This window comes from Arachis duranensis, chromosome 4 (genome assembly GCF_000817695.3).
Source record: "Arachis duranensis cultivar V14167 chromosome 4, aradu.V14167.gnm2.J7QH, whole genome shotgun sequence".
Taxonomy (NCBI): Eukaryota; Viridiplantae; Streptophyta; class Magnoliopsida; order Fabales; family Fabaceae; genus Arachis; species Arachis duranensis.
In genome coordinates this window covers 16,681,632-16,700,325 of record NC_029775.3, presented here as the reverse complement: position 1 = coordinate 16,700,325, position 18,694 = coordinate 16,681,632, and the positions used below count along the sequence as shown (strand labels likewise).

The 18,694-nt window shown below is 32.9% G+C and overlaps 1 protein-coding gene, 1 long non-coding RNA gene and 1 other non-coding gene across 4 annotated transcripts; 2 read left to right on the top strand and 1 right to left on the bottom strand.

Moving 5' to 3' along the window:
• The first annotated feature begins 725 nt into the window (after window positions 1-725).
• LOC107483583 (uncharacterized) lies at window positions 726-3,490 on the top strand. Of its 2 annotated transcripts, XR_002373654.2 has the most exons (6): window positions 726-952; window positions 1,252-1,293; window positions 1,620-1,713; window positions 1,881-1,937; window positions 2,039-2,150; window positions 3,179-3,490. It is a non-coding gene; the product is annotated as an uncharacterized LOC107483583 (long non-coding RNA). The 2 variants fall into 2 exon arrangements; XR_008008528.1 differs by lacking the exon at window positions 1,252-1,293.
• An 875-nt stretch (window positions 3,491-4,365) lies between these two features.
• On the bottom strand, window positions 4,366-4,457 carry LOC127746909 (small nucleolar RNA snoR8a). The gene has a single exon (XR_008008721.1). It is a non-coding gene; the product is annotated as a small nucleolar RNA snoR8a (small nucleolar RNA).
• A 4,785-nt stretch (window positions 4,458-9,242) lies between these two features.
• LOC107483582 (uncharacterized) lies at window positions 9,243-13,551 on the top strand. The gene is made up of 3 exons (XM_016104198.3): window positions 9,243-9,707; window positions 9,879-9,984; window positions 13,242-13,551. Exons 1-3 carry the CDS (start codon window positions 9,525-9,527, stop codon window positions 13,322-13,324), a joined length of 372 nt encoding a protein of 123 aa, XP_015959684.1. The 5' UTR covers window positions 9,243-9,524; the 3' UTR covers window positions 13,325-13,551.
• Window positions 13,552-18,694: the final 5,143 nt, after the last annotated feature.

The window sequence follows — 18,694 nt, the reverse complement described above, 5'->3', positions numbered from 1 at the left end:
TAAGTGACAATAATTGATGATTGGATTAGTCAGATGAGAGAATCAAGGAGGCGTAATAGTAGGAGTTGAATGCTAATTATGATAATTAATTTGAGGGAAGGCAATAAAAGGAGGAGCTGATTAGGTGAGAGGTAGGAAAGGATTTGGAAAGGCCTAGGCTAGGAGAGAAGAGGACTCTCGAAATTCCTCTGTTATCTTTTACGTTTCTATTATATTTCTGTATTTCCATTAAAATAAATACCAGTGTAATATATATCTATTAAAATCGATGGAATAGTTGTCGCTTTTTAAGTTTAAAATAGACAAGCGAACCCAAATACGGACATAGAATTTGTCGGTATATGAATAATAAAATCGACGGCAACTGCGTCAATTTTATTGGATCCAATATCATCAAATATCGACAGTAGAGGCGTCGGTTTTATATAATAATATTGACGCCCTTGTTGTTGATTTTAGTAACAAGATATGATAGCTGATAATTGTTTTTCTTTAAAATCGACGGATTAGTTGTCTATTTTAATAATTATAATATTGACAACTTTCCCGTCGATAAATTTAAACGATGGAGATCTTCTTTTAAAATAGGATGGAAGGTATAAATTTATTATATAAAATAGATGGTTAGCATGTTGATTTTTGTTTTAACTAAAATCGACGAACTTTTTTATCAACAAAAAATTATGCCGCGTTTATTACCCGCATCTTTCATTTCAATTTCCCAAACATTAACCCCAAACCTCCAGAGAATCAAAGTTCAGAGTGAAGCTGCTTCTTCTTTTCCAACGCTTGAGAGTACAGACCAGAGAAGGAGTCACCGTCACAGAGAGAGGCAGAGAGAACTTCTTCTTCTCTGACGACTGAGAAAACCCGCCGTCTTCCGTCGGAGAGCAGAGCTTCTTCTTCTTCTTCTCCTCCTCCGCCGAGTCCGCCGCTGCGCCATCCTCTTCATGTAAGTTCCTCTCAGCCTCTCTGATTATTATACTTATTTTTGCAATTGTTGTATCTACTATTTTCATAATGAAATTCTGAATTTGTGTTCATTAATAACAATCGCATCAATATTATTGAAACCTAATTATCATAATCAATCGCTTCATCTCTTGTGCCGTTGTTGCTACTGCCTTCAATTGACCGTGCTCAATCAAAATCAGTTACTCTCTCTCTTTCGTTCTTCAATTGATTTTTTTTCAGCAATAAAAAATTTGCTCAGCATTTGTAGATGATTCACTACTGTTCTCAATGATATAGGTCTTCAATTCAAAGATTGATGAAGGAAGAAAGGCATTGCAGGTGTTATCACTACTTTTGTTCATTTTTCTGTGTTATCCTGCAATTTTGTATTCTTTCTTCATGAATGACATGGATTTATAGGATTCTTCTCTATTTTCGGTGTTAGTTCTCTAATTTTTTATTTAGATTCAATGTGCGGATCAACTATATGTAACCTCATTTTATGCTGAAGAAATCTATAAAGAACTTCAGTGTCTTGCAATGCTTTTTACTATGGACATTAGAGACACTTTAAGCTTCTGCATAAAGGACATGTGAGTTATATAAAAAGTTTACTAGTTATTTCTGATGCCATTGTGTTGTGAATTTTGTGTCACTATTTATAGGCTGGCAAATACAAGTAGCAAACTTACAAAGAAGTGTATGTATGAGGTGATACAGAAAGTTGGAAGCTCTATCCGCAGTTGTGGTTACGGGCAAGTAAGTCATCTATGCCTATTTAACACAAAAGGAAACCTTTTTTTCCACTTGTTTTGATCAATGCTCTTGTATGGTACTTCTTTGATGCTGCTGCTATCCTTTCATGAAGAGCTTAGAAATGATCATTTAGTTATTCTATTTTTCTTAGTAATGATGCAAATTTTCAGGGAGTGAAATGCGGTATCTTTGGTGCCAATTGCCCTGGGTGGATAATAAGCATGGAGGTTTATTTTCATTTCTTCGCTTTCACATTTTGTTTTGTCATCCTCTCATATGTATTCTCCAGTCTTTTTCCACTCTTTTGATAGATTACATCCATTTTTAGGGATGAGCATAATGCCGATCCAGTTGCTGCTGTAGAATTTCCAGCTAAGTATTGCAAAAGGGCTATGGTAACTTTGGGCCATAATGGATGCATTGCTAAACATGGCAAGGAGGTACGTAAATCACCTCAATTGTAATTTTTTCTGCTAGCTTCTTTTCCAATCTCGTTCTCTTTTGCTTTGGTTGGAAAATGTGTAGTTGACTCTGCTGTAAACTGTTTGCTGTTGTGCATTGATCACTTGGAGAACATGACTAACTATACAATCATGGTAGTTTGGTTCAAACTGCAAGAATTTGTTCTCAAGCCATTGCCTCCCAATATAGTGCATATCAGGATCTGATTCATGAAGCTTTCCTGCTGGGATTTTATTTTATTTAGTTTCTTGCATTAGATTTTATAGGCTTAAAATTTGTGTTTTTCCTACCAAAACAATTGAGATATATTAAAATCTTTAGAAGTAATAAGGGTGGGAGGTAGAAGGGTGTGCCCAAAGGCATTCTTCATTCTCTTATATCGTCCGTATCAACAAATTCACCATGTATAGGAGCATGGGATTAGTTATTTGCAAAAAATATTTTAATTGTGTTATGATGAATACATATTAGGCACATCGTTATGATCTAAACTGGAAAACCATTAAGATAAAGTTCAGGTTTTCTTGGTAGTTTTACATTTGTGGCACTCGATCATAATATCAACTAGTTTAATGCAATTGAGTTTAAACAATTTTGTAAAGTATTATGTTGGTATTTGACAGCGGATCTTTAACATGGGTTTTAATTGGGACACTAGTGACATGAGTATTTTTATGCTTGCCAAGCTTGCCAAGCCATTGATGGGAACTACCCGAATTATGATTAACAGTCTTCATATCAAGGGTGATATATGTCAAATAGGATCTATATTTCTTTAAGATTCTAAGGCACTAAGCTATATAAAATGAAACAACATATATGAAAACAAATAATCAAGTTTGATTTTTGAAGCAAGTAATAACACTTATTACTATGAGAACTATAAAATACTTTGCCGGATTTGAAGAAAATTCATTTCTAAGCGCTTATGCCTTGTGTTTCTAGCCACTAATTATTAGTTAAATCATTTTTCTTTACTAATCTAATCATTCACATTTTTATGCAGCTCCTCATTACACCAATTCTAGATGGAAAAGCCCTTCTTTATTCATTTTCATCAAAACCTGAGGTGAGAATTGAAATTGCGTTTGGAAGTGGCGGAACAGACGTGCCTGGTGTTTCTTCTTGGCTGGTGCGTCTTGGAGAATTTACTTTTGAAAAAGCTCATGTTTATCATTTCTGGCATAATTCAATCCATTTTGACATAATTAAATCAAGATGATTCTATATTCATTTTTGGCATAATTATTTAGATGAGTATGAGTAGGTTATTTACTTTAATTTGTATATTTTGTATTATTGGTGGATTGAAATTTAAACAAATATAAGTCTAAGTTTAGTTATTTATCTTGTCTTAAGTCTTTATGTTAGAAGATTATTTATTATTTTGATAAGTTTGTAAATTCATTTTCTAATATTTAAATCAAATAAAAAATAATTAAAAAATGGCTATTAAAATCGACGACTGTGTTGTCGCTTTTTCAATTTAAAATAGAAAAAATATAGACAAATAATTTGTCGGTATCTAAATAATTAAATCGACGGCCATTGTGTCGATTTTATTGAATCAAATATTGACAGAAAACGCCGTCGATTTTATATAATAATATCGACGGCAAGATTGTCGATTTTATTGAATCAAATATCGACACAAATGGTGTCAATTTTAAATAATAATATTGACGGCGATGTTGTCGATTTTAGTAAGTAGACAAAATTTCCAAACTCATATTATAGACGAACATGCTGTCGATTTTATTAAATTATTATCGACGGCTACGCGAGCCGTCAATTTTATTAGAATTTTGAAAAAACGACAAGCTTAATAGCGACCATCTCCGCCGTCTATTTTGCCGTCGATTTTTAATATTATCGATGGCTTAGCCGTTGATTTGGCCGTCGATTTTAACGATGTTTCTTGTAGTGACAATAATAGAACTCAAATATGCAGCAGCAACACGTACGCAAACAGCAGCAACAACACATACGCAAATAGTAGCAACAACAAGAACACAAACAGCAGCAGCGGCACAATCGCGATCAGCAGCAGCAATCAACAAAGATGTGTGATCAATTTCAGGAGTTGTCTACACAAAGCAATTACTACATCAAAAGTAATGCTTAGCAAATAAAAAGACTTCAACTCCATTAAAAAAAATGCAATGCGTCACAGAATTGATATCATAAACATACTGGTGCTCATATTCTATGGGTGTAAACGCGTCTCTCATGCCATGGCAATAGCATTCAGAACGAGGAATTATTTTCATAATCATCGCAACAAACCTCTTTAAATAAAGGTAAGTGTTTTCTTCCTTCAGCAACAAAAGAATTAGTAGATGAAATCAATCATTTCAATAAAATAAATTTTATTTAATTTGAACTTTATTTGAGATAGAAAGAGTAAATAAATAAATATATACTGTAAACAAAAATAAAAAATAAAAAAATGTTACGAAAGGAATAAGAAAATTATTAATAGAGTGTGTTTATTAAGAGTTGAATGTGAATATTCAAATATTTGCAATTCTATAGGTAATCATTTAGTATTCCATATTGCACAAAAAAATTAAAGAAATAGAACATTAATAAAGCATAACATATGATAATAAAAGTAGCTTTCGTAATGCTTCAAATATCCAGAGTAAATTAAATTCAATTTTTTGCTTTCAAATATACAACCACATAAATACAATGGTAGAGGATTAACTTCTGCCATAAAATTTGATTCCATTTCGGAAGGCCAATGGCCTAGTAGCAAGGACTTTGAGAGGGGTGAGCCCTTTCTTGTTGTTGAGGATAGCAAGTGCATGCAAACAACCAAACAAATGTAGTAACGTGATTAGAACTGATGGGAAGAAGAATAAAAAAGAATGTAGCGATAAAATCCCTAATCATATCAAATAAACATAAGTGTCTTCTTCCCTCCCCTTTCATAACATGTGCACATTACATGCAAAAAGTAGACACAAAAATTGAAATATCAGTAATCCATAAAAATTGAATTACAAACGACAGAAACACAAAATTAAACTTAAATTTAGAGACAACAATTCATAATATTGTGATATAAAACAATAATCAGAAAATGGATAATTAGTTCATAAACACTAATAGCTCCAATCTCTATATGCTATCATATACATATCTCTGCATAGAAGAACACCTGCAACTATGAACTTGAATAGCATCAGCAATGGAACCCGAACAGTAGGAACAACATAAACACGAACATCTGCAATAATCGAAACACGAACAACAGCAGAAATACGAATGTGAGTTATAATGGCGCGACACAACCCTAGACAGCAACAGCAATCAATAAAGAAATGCGAATAACAAAGAATGAAGAAGCATTTAGAATATGACTTGAGTGGGAGCAGAAAATAGTGGGAGCAAAAAAGGGTGTGAGCAGGGAAAATGAGTTTCGTGGGAAGAAAGGTTTTTGCCCTTGCCAAATTGTTTGGGAGAAAGGCTTTTAATTTGAGGGAGTTTTAAAAATTCTACTATTTGAAATAAAACTGCTGTTAATAAAACTCTTAAAAAAAAATAAGATAATTTTCTGTTTTTAAAATTAAATTTGTAGGATTTTTTAAAACTTTCGTTAGCAAACTCCTTTAATATAGTCTTTTTTTGTAGTGCGAATTGAGTCATGTCGATTTAGCCATACTCCCACTAAATCGAATCAGAACTAATAGGTTTACTAAGCAATGCACATAGTTTCATGTCACCCATAGTAAATCGAATTAGGGTAGTTCGAATTAGTCCGAGGTTTGTGCTCATAATAATTCGAATTGGCTGAATTTGAATTACACCCTAGTAAATCGAAAAGCCTTGATTCGATTTATATAGCTTGGTATTTCAATGGAAATCGAAATAGCCTCATTCGAATTACATGCATACTCGCTATATATATAATTCGAATTCACTTCATTCGAAGTACATTTAACCAAACCATACTCCACCAAATTCGAAAATTAAGAGAAAGTAATGCAGGCTATTGAAATGGAAGACGACCCGAATCGAATATATCGGTTGGATGGAGTCGCACATATTGCTGGTAGCGTGCATGAAGAGGTTAATAAATAAAATTTAAAGTTTTTTATTTTCTGTATGAAACAAATAATTGTTAGTGATATTAAACCTTAGAACTTGATTATTAGAATGATTAGAATGTCTAAACTTCAAGTAGTAGTTAGATTGTTGATTTAGGGGTAGTAGTGTGTTAAAAGCTTCTTAGTGATATTAAACTATTTAGAATTTGAATATTATAATTGTTAAAATCTTTAAATCTCGAATAGTGGTTTGAGTATTGATATAAAGATAGTAGTGTGTTAGAGTATTCAAATTACAAAAGCATGTTGGATGAGGGGTAACTAAGTATATTAACGAGTAAAATTAATAGGTTTGGTTAGAGTTCGTGATTTTTTATTATTATAAGTTTAACGAGGTTAGAAATTTTGTGTAGTTTAATTTATTTTAACTAAATTTAAGTTAATTTGAATGTCAAGTTTTGGATTATGTAGACAGCAGAAGATTAGTGAAGAGTCTAGAATAATTTTATTTATTTAAAAAATTGAATTATCAATTGTTAGATTAACAATGCACTACAATTATAGGTATATACTAAAGGGTTTAGCTTTATGCCGTAAATAGTAGGTTAACTATGTTCTGTTAGAGTTTAATGGAATTCTGGTTAAAGTATTTTTCGATTAAAATTATCCGTTTTAGGTGATTGTTGTTTTGTAAAGTGTTATGATTTTAAGAGAATTTTTTCAATGTCATGCAGCCCTATCGCTGTATCACGAGCATGAGGAGGCAGCATGGTATGCCGTTAGACGATATGATCATGCCGTACCTACAGATGGCTGGCTTGGCCCATTTTGCGAGACTCAATGACCACTGGTTTAGGTCGGATGAGCCATTAGTCAGTGCATTTGTAGAAAGATGGTGTCCGAAGACTCGTACATTTCATCTGCCATTCGGTGAATGTACGATTACGCTATAGGATATAGCCTACCAGCTAGGGCTCCCAATCGACGGACAGTATGTCAGCGGATGTCTGACGGACAGTACGTCAGCGGATGTCTGACGAACTTCGAGCATTACATCAATGGTGGCCGTCCAGCATGGGCTTGGTTCGAAGAGTTGTTGGATGTGTTGCTGCCATAGGACTGCATCGACAAATTCACTGTGAAGTACACTTGGATGCAGGAGACATTCAGTGACCTTTCCGATGGTGCAGATGAGGAGACAGTGAGAAGATACACGAGAGTGTACATCATGATGCTATTATCGACATAGCTTTTTAGTGACAAGTCTGGTATCCGCATGCATATCAGGTGGCTACCATACGTAGCGAGGTTAGAGGACATGGGTAGATATAGCTAGGAATCTGCCGCTCTGTTGTAGTTATATAGGGGCCTATGCCGTATGGCCAACAAGCACGTGGTTAAGTTGGCAGGACCACTGTAGCTCCTCCAGTCATGGATCTATTGAGAGTTTTTGGGTTTTAGGAAAACATTAAGTGAATCTTTATCAGTAAACTTAATTTCGGAACGCATTTTTTTCTTAATCGATTCTCAATAGTGCACCAAAATTAAAAAACTCTCATCACTAGCCATTGCATGTCACTATAATGAGAAATTCACATTCAACAGCTATTTATATATATTTGCACCATAATAAATTGAATTAACTTACATTCATTGATATATATTGCTGAATACATAGTAAATCGACTTGCCCTGTGTCGATTCATTCATTACATTACGTGCATGATAAATCGAATTGAACTCGTTCGATTTACTAGAAACCTTAACCATGCATGCATAAATCGAATGAGGGTGATTCGATTTGCATGTCTCCCTACTAAATCAATTATGTTTGCTTCGATTTACTACCAACGATGCTAAATCGAGTATGGTTGCTTCGATTTACATAAAAATATCCATTAGGGACATTAAAAACTCAATTGAGTTAGCTATTAAATTAGTACTTGAAAGATTTAGGTGCTAACAAAAAAGATTCTAAAAAATATATTAACGAAAAAATAATTCTTAAAAGATTTTAACGGAGAATGGAATAGGCAATTGAGAATTGATGAGAGGGAAAGAAAAGATAAAAAGAGAGACAAAGAGGAGAGTGAAAATTGTTAGTGCCACGTCATTTCTTTAATTATCAGTTCAGTATTCTTTGTTAATGAAAACGGGAGCAATTGATATCTAGTCATTTTTGTCAATGTTTAAAATTTTTTAAGGACTACTTTATTATTAATATTTTTTAGAATTTTTTTTTGTTAGTGTGAATCTTTTGGATATTGATTTAATGCTAGTTTGAATTATTTTTTTAGTGGAAAAAGTAATTTTTTCAATAAAGTTCTTTTATTCATTTTAAAACCTATTTGAATATGTCTTTTAAAAAAATACCTTTATTAAAAAAAGTAAATTATTTGTTTTTTTAATTAACAATATTTTGCTTTAAAAAAATAAAAAACGTTTTTAATACTTAATTTTTTTTTAAAAAAAGCTTATTTAAATGTGAAATAATTTTTGTCTGTTAAAAAAATAATTTTTTTAAAAGATAAAAAAATAAATACATTTTTTAAAAGTCAATCTAAACTGACCCTTAGTAGTTAATTCAAAATTAGTCGCTAAATTAATCATTAAAATAATCAAATTTATCATATATATATATATAAAATTAAGAGTAAATAGACAAAAATATACATAAAAAAATTTAGAATAAACAAAAGTACATATAAAAAATAATAAATATCAAAATATATTCGAAAAATCGTTTTTGATGGATAAAAACATCATGTTATTAGCATATTTGTAAGTTTTAGAATATATTTTTATCCATCAAAATTAATTTTTTATTATATTTTTTTATTTATGAGCTTTAGTGTCTATTTTTGTTCACCGCAAACTCATTCATGTATAATTTTGTCTATTTATTTTAAAATTACATTGGATTATATTCGAGTGCATTATGGGTTGTGGCAAGTAGCATAGAGCTGTACCCAGGTTTGGCATAATTCCTCAACATATATGGTCTTCCAATTCTCCCTTTTTATTATTCTTTCTCCATTTCTCACCTTTTCCTTTTTCCCTTTTGCTTATTAGTTTAGTTTAAAGTTTAAACTCTTTCTCTCTCTCTCTCTTGAAGCTTCTCTTTCTCTTTCTCTTCTCTACACAACACAACACACGCGGGCAGCGGGCTTATCGCTTTCAATCTTCCCTCACTTCCCACCTAAAATCTATCACAACAAAACATTCCCAATCCAAAGCCTTAAGAGAGAACGGGAAGAATTTTTGTTGTTTTATTGGAAAAAAAAAAAAAGAAAAAAAATGAGCAGTGAAGACGCAAAGAAGAACATTACTGGAGCTCTTATGCAGAGACCTATCCCCGACGACCGGAAGCCCTCGCCCACAGCGCTTCCGGCGGCGGCGCCGCCACCCAAAAAGGTCATCATCAAGAGTGCAGATATGTTGCCCGACATGCAAAAGGAGGCTGTTGATATCGCCGTCAACGTTAGTTCCTCTTTTTTTTCTCTCCAAATTTTTTATTTGGGGTTTTTGTTTTTTTGTGGGTGTTGTTTTGGATTCTGTTTCTGGGTTTTGTTATTTTTATCATGCTGTGTGGTAAAGTCTTGAACTTTTTGTGAATGGATGATGATGATGGATCTTCTTCTTCTTCTTCAGGCGTTTGAGAAGTACAATGTGGAGAAAGATGTTGCAGAGCAGATAAAGAAGGAGTTCGATAAGAGGCATGGACCCACTTGGCATTGCATAGTTGGTCGCAATTTCGGTATGGCTTTTGTTCACAAGTTGGGGTTTTGCTTAGATTTGTTGTTGTGCACCCTTGTTTTTGCTACTTTCTCTTCTAGAGGAAATGTTTAGATCCAAGCTTAGGTTTATTGTAAATTGAACTGCTGCTGCTTACAATTAGTGCTGCTAATGCTTCTGCTTTAGTTAATGGTAGCAACGTACTAGTTATATGTTGGAAACGTAGTTTTTGTTTGGGGTGCATTTTGGTTTCAGTATTTTTCTCTCCTCCAGGAGGAAAATGCCTGAGTTGGATAGTAGGAGAAGATCCTTTCTTCATGTAGTAGTTGCACATTAGCTTGTCATGTGTACATTTTGACCAGGTTATCTTACATATGTGATAAACTTCTCAAGAGTTGGTTAAGGGGGCAAGTGGCAATTAACCTGGACCACCTAGGAGGAAGATGTGAGTTCAAATCATAGAGAGACAACTCTTGCTAGAAGACTGTATAACCCTTGTTCCCTAGTAGTCATTGAGGAGTTATGAGCAGTTCAAATTGCCAAACTTATAAGTGTGAGAGTACCTTGTGGTCCTACTTGGGAAAAATGGTTCCAAGTTAGGTGCAGTTTGAATACGAGTGATCCCTCCTAGTTTAATAGGTGTTGATGAGCCGCCAGAACTTATGTAATGTGGTGACAGGCATTTCAGCAGTATACTGTTTTGCAAGCCCAATTCTTTGATTGTATTCGGTATACCGCAGTGAAGATGATATTTTTTCATCTTTGTCAGTCTGAAGGAGAAAATGGTAGTATGCAATATCAACTTCTTTGAACCTCTATATTTATATACTGGGACAAATGCTGCATAAGTAGTTATTCAATGCTGGAGTTCTGTGATTTTAGATCCCCCGAAATTCATACCAATACCTCGGAAACTCTTACGTGAATTTCATAAATGGAAAGCTTATTATGTTAGATGGAATCTGCTTAATAAATGAAATGTATTCACAAGGGAAGTGGATATGCAAATTATTGTGTAGATTATTAATGAGTTAATGGCCATACTCTTAAAGCTTTATTTAGTTGGAGATGGGGATTGAATTAGAGAAGATGGTTATGTTGCAAATCAAAGGTCCAGCCAGCCGTGGTTCTGTGATTCTATGATACATGTAGGGGGTCTTTTTCTTATTTCCTTGTCCCCACAATAGTTGTCTTTCTTTGATTTTTGTGTGGATATATATCAAATTGTCAATGGTCCATTTGAAAAGATGGTGTGGTATGTATAGGTATTTACTTTTAGATGTGGTTTGATTCAATTGTTTCCATTTTTAGTTGATATATTTTCACTAATAATTACAAAAAATGGTGTGTTTTTCATTTCTCTCCTATAAATTTTATGTTTGTATTAGAATGATTAGCTGCTCAATTTGATAATCTGGCTGGTTAAATTTTCAATTGTATATACGATGGATTCTCCTATCTGTTTCGATTAGTGGACTTATGGAGCTATACCTCTTATTTTCCTTGAGTCTTAAACTTGGCAAAGTAGCCTGGCTTTGCTTGCGCACATTCTTTTACTGCACATAGTATAATAGAAGTTAATTAAACTTGTAAGAACTTTGAGACTGATAAGAACTTTGAGAGAGCACCATACTTCTGATGTTGGACTCAAGTACCATACCTTGCAAATGGATTCTGACAGACAAATATTTGAATACTTTAGTATTCAAAGTTCTCAAAGATTGCACAGCTGGACAAGCTTGAGTACTGATCTTTTAGATGAATTATAATATACTTAGATATGAGTGCTCTTGGTTTATAAGAGAGGAATTCGATTCTGAATCCCTTACTCTTTTATTAAAGTAGTGTACACACAGTTGCATATAAGCTGCCTCAATATGTGCCAGCATTTCTCCTCTTGTATCAGTTAAAATCATCTTTATGGTTAAGAACTGAATTTAATTGACGCATTGCATAGTTTCATTATATCTGAGAATAAGTGGTTTAGATTATGCATAAGATTTCCTGACTTTTGAGTTCAGCAAACAGTTCTGTTCATTGTTACAACTTTTATCAAGCCTAAATCACAATTCATGCTGCTGCATGCTTAGCTTTAGTTCATGCGGTGATTAGAATGATTTCGGAATTGCCTAGGCTGATATTGACTATTGAGTTCTGCTAATACTAGTTAGGTGCAGCTTCTAAGCAACTTTTCCAATCTTCTTGCTGATTTGATAAGGTCATCTGACTGGGATTCTATGGGTTTCTGAGTCCAGGATTTCAATTGTTGGGGTTAATATTCCACCTCGAAAGTATCCTTCCTTTGGTGTTTATCAGCATATTCCCTCATTAAATCATGAGTTTCTCCAGATATTTCTTTGGTGTTAATATTACCTCATTTAAGTTGGCATACATACAACTTGCAGTGTCAATGTCGTAGATATTCTCATATTCCTTAGGATTAATTTATCTTGAGACGCGGTCTGCCTGTTTCTCTTTAACCAGATAGTATACTGATGTCTGGATGGCTGAAATACAAGGTTGGAATAGAAAATTGTGTTTGTTTGTTTCTTTTACTCATTCTAGTATAGTGGAACACAGTTTTTCATGTGAACAGGCTTAAGGACACTCAGTATTTTGAAGCCTGCAAAGACGAAATGACAGTCATATGTATTTGTTCATGAATCTTGACTCAACATACTTTACGCATGAAAATGAAGGAATCTCATTAGCTTTAGCTTGTATTGATTTGGTTGCTTATTACTTTTGAACATCCTAGATAGGCCTTAAAAAGCACCGGGAATTGGCTTTTGCAAGGAAAAATTAAAAGGATTTGCAATGCCAAAGCTTGGTTTAAGATCTAGTTTCAGGGTTTAGAAAGTAAGTGGTTGCAAAACTATGGTAAACATCATGGGGGAGTGAAAATGAAATGAAACTCCAGGAGTTAATGATGATCTGTTTTTTTTTTATTAAGCGTGTTTTTTCTTCTGTACTTGATGTTGCAATAGAAGAACAACCTTTTTTTTTTAAATGTTTTTTATTGAGGTAGGAAATAGTAGTGATATGGTGGTGACATATTTTCTTTGTCGCTACTTTCTCAAAAGTCATGATATTTATGGCGAAATAGTTACCAAATGGGGCGAAATAATAATATGCTTATAGAAACACTTTTTTTTTCCAGATGAATTTAAGATAATTAATTCAAATGTATATAAAATTGCTTGTTCGTTTTTTCAGACGTTATTGGTTTCTAGTGTAAGTTCATTACTCATGCACCATTTTTTCTTCTCCTTGTGACAGGTTCATATGTGACTCATGAAACAAACCACTTCCTTTACTTCTACTTAGACCAGAAAGCAGTTTTGCTCTTTAAGTCCGGCTAAGCTGCATTGTGATGGTGGTAAAAAAGGAGTTTAGAGAAAACAATGGGAAATTTGTCTTGTGATTATGGCGCGGCTAAATTAGAGCCCTGCTCATGTGTATTAAGTCTCGCTGACCCACAAACTCTTTGCAGGACATTCGTGTGCTTGTATATTTCATGATGATGCCATGTGAACTGCTTCTCAGATTTGGATATCAATCTAAAATTCTTAGAGTCTGTTTACTTTTACTTTTTAATGTGCTTCCTTATTTAAGTTCTTGGTTTCTATTCTCAAAAATCTTTATTTTCGTTTTCATCTTTAACACTTACGAAAACTTTTTATGTTTTGAAAACAACAAAAAATGTGTATTTAGGAGTATGCAAGAGTTTCTCCTTAATTTTATTGCTAGAGTGCTGTAATATTCGCGGTCATAGACACCAATTCAAAACAAGCACATTTGAATCAGTGTCTATGTCCGCCGTGTAGGAAGCGGAGGTACAATGAAGAAACCATGTAGCGGCAGATCCAGGTGTTACGACTGCCCAGCTTAACTGCTGCTGGCGGTTTTTCTGATACCGGATTTGATGCTAATTTTGCCTTACTCATCCGAGTCCTCACTCCCTCTTGCACTCACATCTTTTATGATTTTTTTTCTTAATCTTTTTTTAAATTATTTTGTTTGTTGATAATTTACATGGACAATGTGAGGACAGAAGGTGATGAATAAAACAGATAATAAATGTGATGGGGTGGTTTAGTAGTTGCTTTATCTAATTATCTCATTAAACTTCTTAATCAAGTGGTTATGTGTTGGTCTTTCAATTTTGCAAATTGAGAGAATTTTGCAGCCAATTGTCCAACCAAACCGAGTGTAATTTTAATTTGAGATCCAAATGGTAACGAAATTAGTTACTGGTTCACAGTTGTCCACAGTAAATACTGGGAAACCAAATAAATAAATAAACAAAGCACTAATAGCTTATTATATGTTAGCGTCAAATTAAATTTTTAACAATGATAGGTATTGATAGTAAAGTCCAATGGTTGTGGTTTCTCTTTATTTTTTCCATAATAGATGCGGTCAGTAGACTATAATTTTGTCAAACAAAAATGTCAATTTTTGATAAAATGGTCCCTGATAAAAGAATATTTTGGTATTTTTAAAGATAATTCTTATTTGAGAAAGTATTGCTTTCTTTCATAAGTGTCAAACGACTTATATATTTGATCTAATTTTTTGTTGGAATAATTAAAAAATTATTTACTAGGTACATACAAAAATTTTAGAAACAAAATTGATTTCTAGAATGTGTTATCAATTTTCTGTCATTCATGTAAAAATCGTCAAAAATATGGACTAAGCGTAAAATCATCAAAATTAGATGATAAAATTATTTTATTTTTTTAAAGTCCTTTAAATTTATTCATATTTGGTGTATTTTGTCAAATTGAAATTATTTTTGGAAAATCAAAATGTTATTTCTGTCTTTAAATGATTATTTTGTAAAACCTTGATTATTTTGAGAACCAAAATGATATTTTAGACTATATGTAACGGTAAAATTAATGTAGACTCGTAGAAAAGAAAATATATTTATTTTTAAAAACAAAGGGCAAAAATGTCTAAGAGAAAAAATAGATTACACAATCACTACTCTATGAAACATGGTTCTAACTCAATCTGCAAAGAAATTAAGAAAAATATATGGAGGCAAGAAGGAAATATACGACAAATTGACAATTATATTATAAATCATGTTCATGTAAAACCACTTTAAATGAAACACATTTCATGTGGCTTTGGCAAAATGAGTAATTTTTTTAGGCGTCGAAACTTAATCAATTTGTCATTACCTCTTGGGATTTCAAGTAAATCTGAAATCAATCATATTTCCCCAACTCCTCCTGTGAAGTGTCATTAATTTTTGCAAGAAAAAAAACACTCATTTTATAATAGGTTCATGCAATATGTATTTTATTTTTTTAGTAAGTTGGGTTGAACAATCTTCAACTTACACGGTGTATTTACACAGAACATTAAAAGTTCTCATTTATTATTAGTTTAAGCTAAATCTGGAACTTGAGTGCCCTTGTTGCAAAGTAATGAATTTCACCACCTCCTCTGTATATAATATATATGAATTAATTAATAAATTATTAAAATTTAAAAATAATAGTTATTTTAATATAAAAACAAAATAAATTTATTTATGATAGAGTAAAAATAATAAAATACTTGTTCCTGTTTCATATTGTTTTAGAATAGTTTGATTATTTTTAAAATGTTAGTGATGAAAATATGTATTTTAAATTTTAATTTTAAATTTTTTATTATTTTATATTTTTTATTTATATAAGATCAGGTCAATTAGTTCAATCTGTAACTCACCCGTTAAATTAATAATCTAATGATTCAATAACTTAGACTGATTTAATTACCGATTCGGTTCTAACAACTATATTCTATTCTCAACCATCCCACGCGTGAAATTTAATTACAAAAAATATTAGGGTGTTGCAAAATTGTATATCTTCCCCATTGAAGCAACTATTTTATTTCTGTGAATTGTTGAAGATTATAATTTTTTATTTTATTTAAATAAAAGACCCTTTGCATGTACTTTGAAAGCACAGAGGTTACTTCCTCTCATATTTCGTCAAAATATTAATGGATGATGTATTTTTTAAAATATTTTTTCTATAATTTAGGAGAAAAAAAATTTGGTTTTTGTATAGATATAAAATTTTAACTCGGATATTTTAAATTTTTTATGAGTTAATTTTTTTTATTTTTGTTTTTAATTTGATTGTTTTTTATAGACCCTTTTGCACGTGTTTTTTGCTCTTTTCGCACGTGTGTTTTTTTATTTGTTTAATCTTTTTTGTGTTTTCGCTTGTTTCGCACGTATGCATGATTTTCGCTCACTTCGCAGGCGTGTGTATGTTTTTCGCTCGTTTCGCACATGTGTGTTTTTTTTATCGTTTCGCACGTGTGTGTTCTTTTGTGTTTTTCACTCGTTTCGCACATGTACTTGTTTTTCGCTCGTTTCGCACGTGTGTGTTTTTTGCTCGTTTTGCACTTGTGTGTTTTTTGCTTGTTTCGCACGTGCGTTTGTGTTTTTCATTTTTGTGTTTTTCATTTGTTTCGCACGTCCGTGTGTTTTTCGCTCGTTTAGCACGTGCGTGCGTTTTTTTGTTTTATTTTTATTTCGCCGTGTGTGTGTTTTTCGGTCTTTTCACACTTGTGTGTGTATTTATTTTTTTGTGTTTTTCGCTCGTTTCACACGTGTGTGTTTTTTTTGCATTTTTCGCTCGTTCGCGAGTGTGTGTGTTTTTCGCTCGTTTCGCAAGTGTGTGTATGTGTGTTTTTTATTTTTTTATTTTTGTGTTTTTCTCTCATTTCGCACCTGTGTGTGTTTTTTATCGTTTTACACGTGTGTGCTTTTTTTATTATTTTTGTTTATCGCTGGTTTCGCACATGTGCGTGTTATTCGCTCGTTTTGCATTTGTGTATTTTTCACTCGTTTCGCACGCATGTGGGTTTGTTTTTTCGTTTCTGTGTTTTTAGCTTGTTTCGCACTCGGGTGTGTGATTTTTTTTGTGTTTTTCGCTCGTTTCTCACGTGTGTATTTTTTTATTTATTTTTATCTTTTTTGCTCGTTTCGCACGGGTGTATGTGTTTTTTTTTTGTATTTTTCGCTCGTTTCGCACCTGTGTGTGTTTTTCGCTCATTTCGCATGTGTGTTTTTTATTTTTTTGTGTTTTTCGCTCGTCTCACACGTGTGCTTATTTTTCGCTCGTTTCGCACGTGTATTTTTTGCTCATTTCGCACATGTGCATTTTTCGCACGTTTCACACGCGCGCATGTGTGTTTTTCATTTTTGTGTTTTTCGTTTGTTTCGCACGTGTGTGTTTTTTGCTCGTTTAGCACGTGTGTGTTTTTTTATTTATTTTTGTGTGTTTTTCGCTCGTTTCACACATGTGTGTGTTTTATAATTTAGGAGAAAAAAAATTTGGTTTTTGTATAGATATAAAATTTTAACTCGGATATTTTAAATTTTTTATGAGTTAATTTTTTTTATTTTTGTTTTTAATTTGATTGTTTTTTATAGACCCTTTTGCACGTGTTTTTTGCTCTTTTCGCACGTGTGTTTTTTTATTTGTTTAATCTTTTTTGTGTTTTCGCTTGTTTCGCACGTATGCATGATTTTCGCTCACTTCGCAGGCGTGTGTATGTTTTTCGCTCGTTTCGCACATGTGTGTTTTTTTTATCGTTTCGCACGTGTGTGTTCTTTTGTGTTTTTCACTCGTTTCGCACATGTACTTGTTTTTCGCTCGTTTCGCACGTGTGTGTTTTTTGCTCGTTTTGCACTTGTGTGTTTTTTGCTTGTTTCGCACGTGCGTTTGTGTTTTTCATTTTTGTGTTTTTCATTTGTTTCGCACGTCCGTGTGTTTTTCGCTCGTTTAGCACGTGCGTGCGTTTTTTTGTTTTATTTTTATTTCGCCGTGTGTGTGTTTTTCGGTCTTTTCACACTTGTGTGTGTATTTATTTTTTTGTGTTTTTCGCTCGTTTCACACGTGTGTGTTTTTTTTGCATTTTTCGCTCGTTCGCGAGTGTGTGTGTTTTTCGCTCGTTTCGCAAGTGTGTGTATGTGTGTTTTTTATTTTTTTATTTTTGTGTTTTTCTCTCATTTCGCACCTGTGTGTGTTTTTTATCGTTTTACACGTGTGTGCTTTTTTTATTATTTTTGTTTATCGCTGGTTTCGCACATGTGCGTGTTATTCGCTCGTTTTGCATTTGTGTATTTTTCACTCGTTTCGCACGCATGTGGGTTTGTTTTTTCGTTTCTGTGTTTTTAGCTTGTTTCGCACTCGGGTGTGTGATTTTTTTTGTGTTTTTCGCTCGTTTCTCACGTGTGTATTTTTTTATTTATTTTTATCTTTTTTGCTCGTTTCGCACGGGTGTATGTGTTTTTTTTTTGTATTTTTCGCTCGTTTCGCACCTGTGTGTGTTTTTCGCTCATTTCGCATGTGTGTTTTTTATTTTTTTGTGTTTTTCGCTCGTCTCACACGTGTGCTTATTTTTCGCTCGTTTCGCACGTGTATTTTTTGCTCATTTCGCACATGTGCATTTTTCGCACGTTTCACACGCGCGCATGTGTGTTTTTCATTTTTGTGTTTTTCGTTTGTTTCGCACGTGTGTGTTTTTTGCTCGTTTAGCACGTGTGTGTTTTTTTATTTATTTTTGTGTGTTTTTCGCTCGTTTCACACATGTGTGTGTTTTTTTGCCTTTTTTGCTCATTTCGCAAGTGTGTGTGTTTTTTTATTTTTTTTTGTGTTTTCTGCTCGTTTCGCACCTCCCCATATCTTTCGCTCGTTTTGCATGTGTGT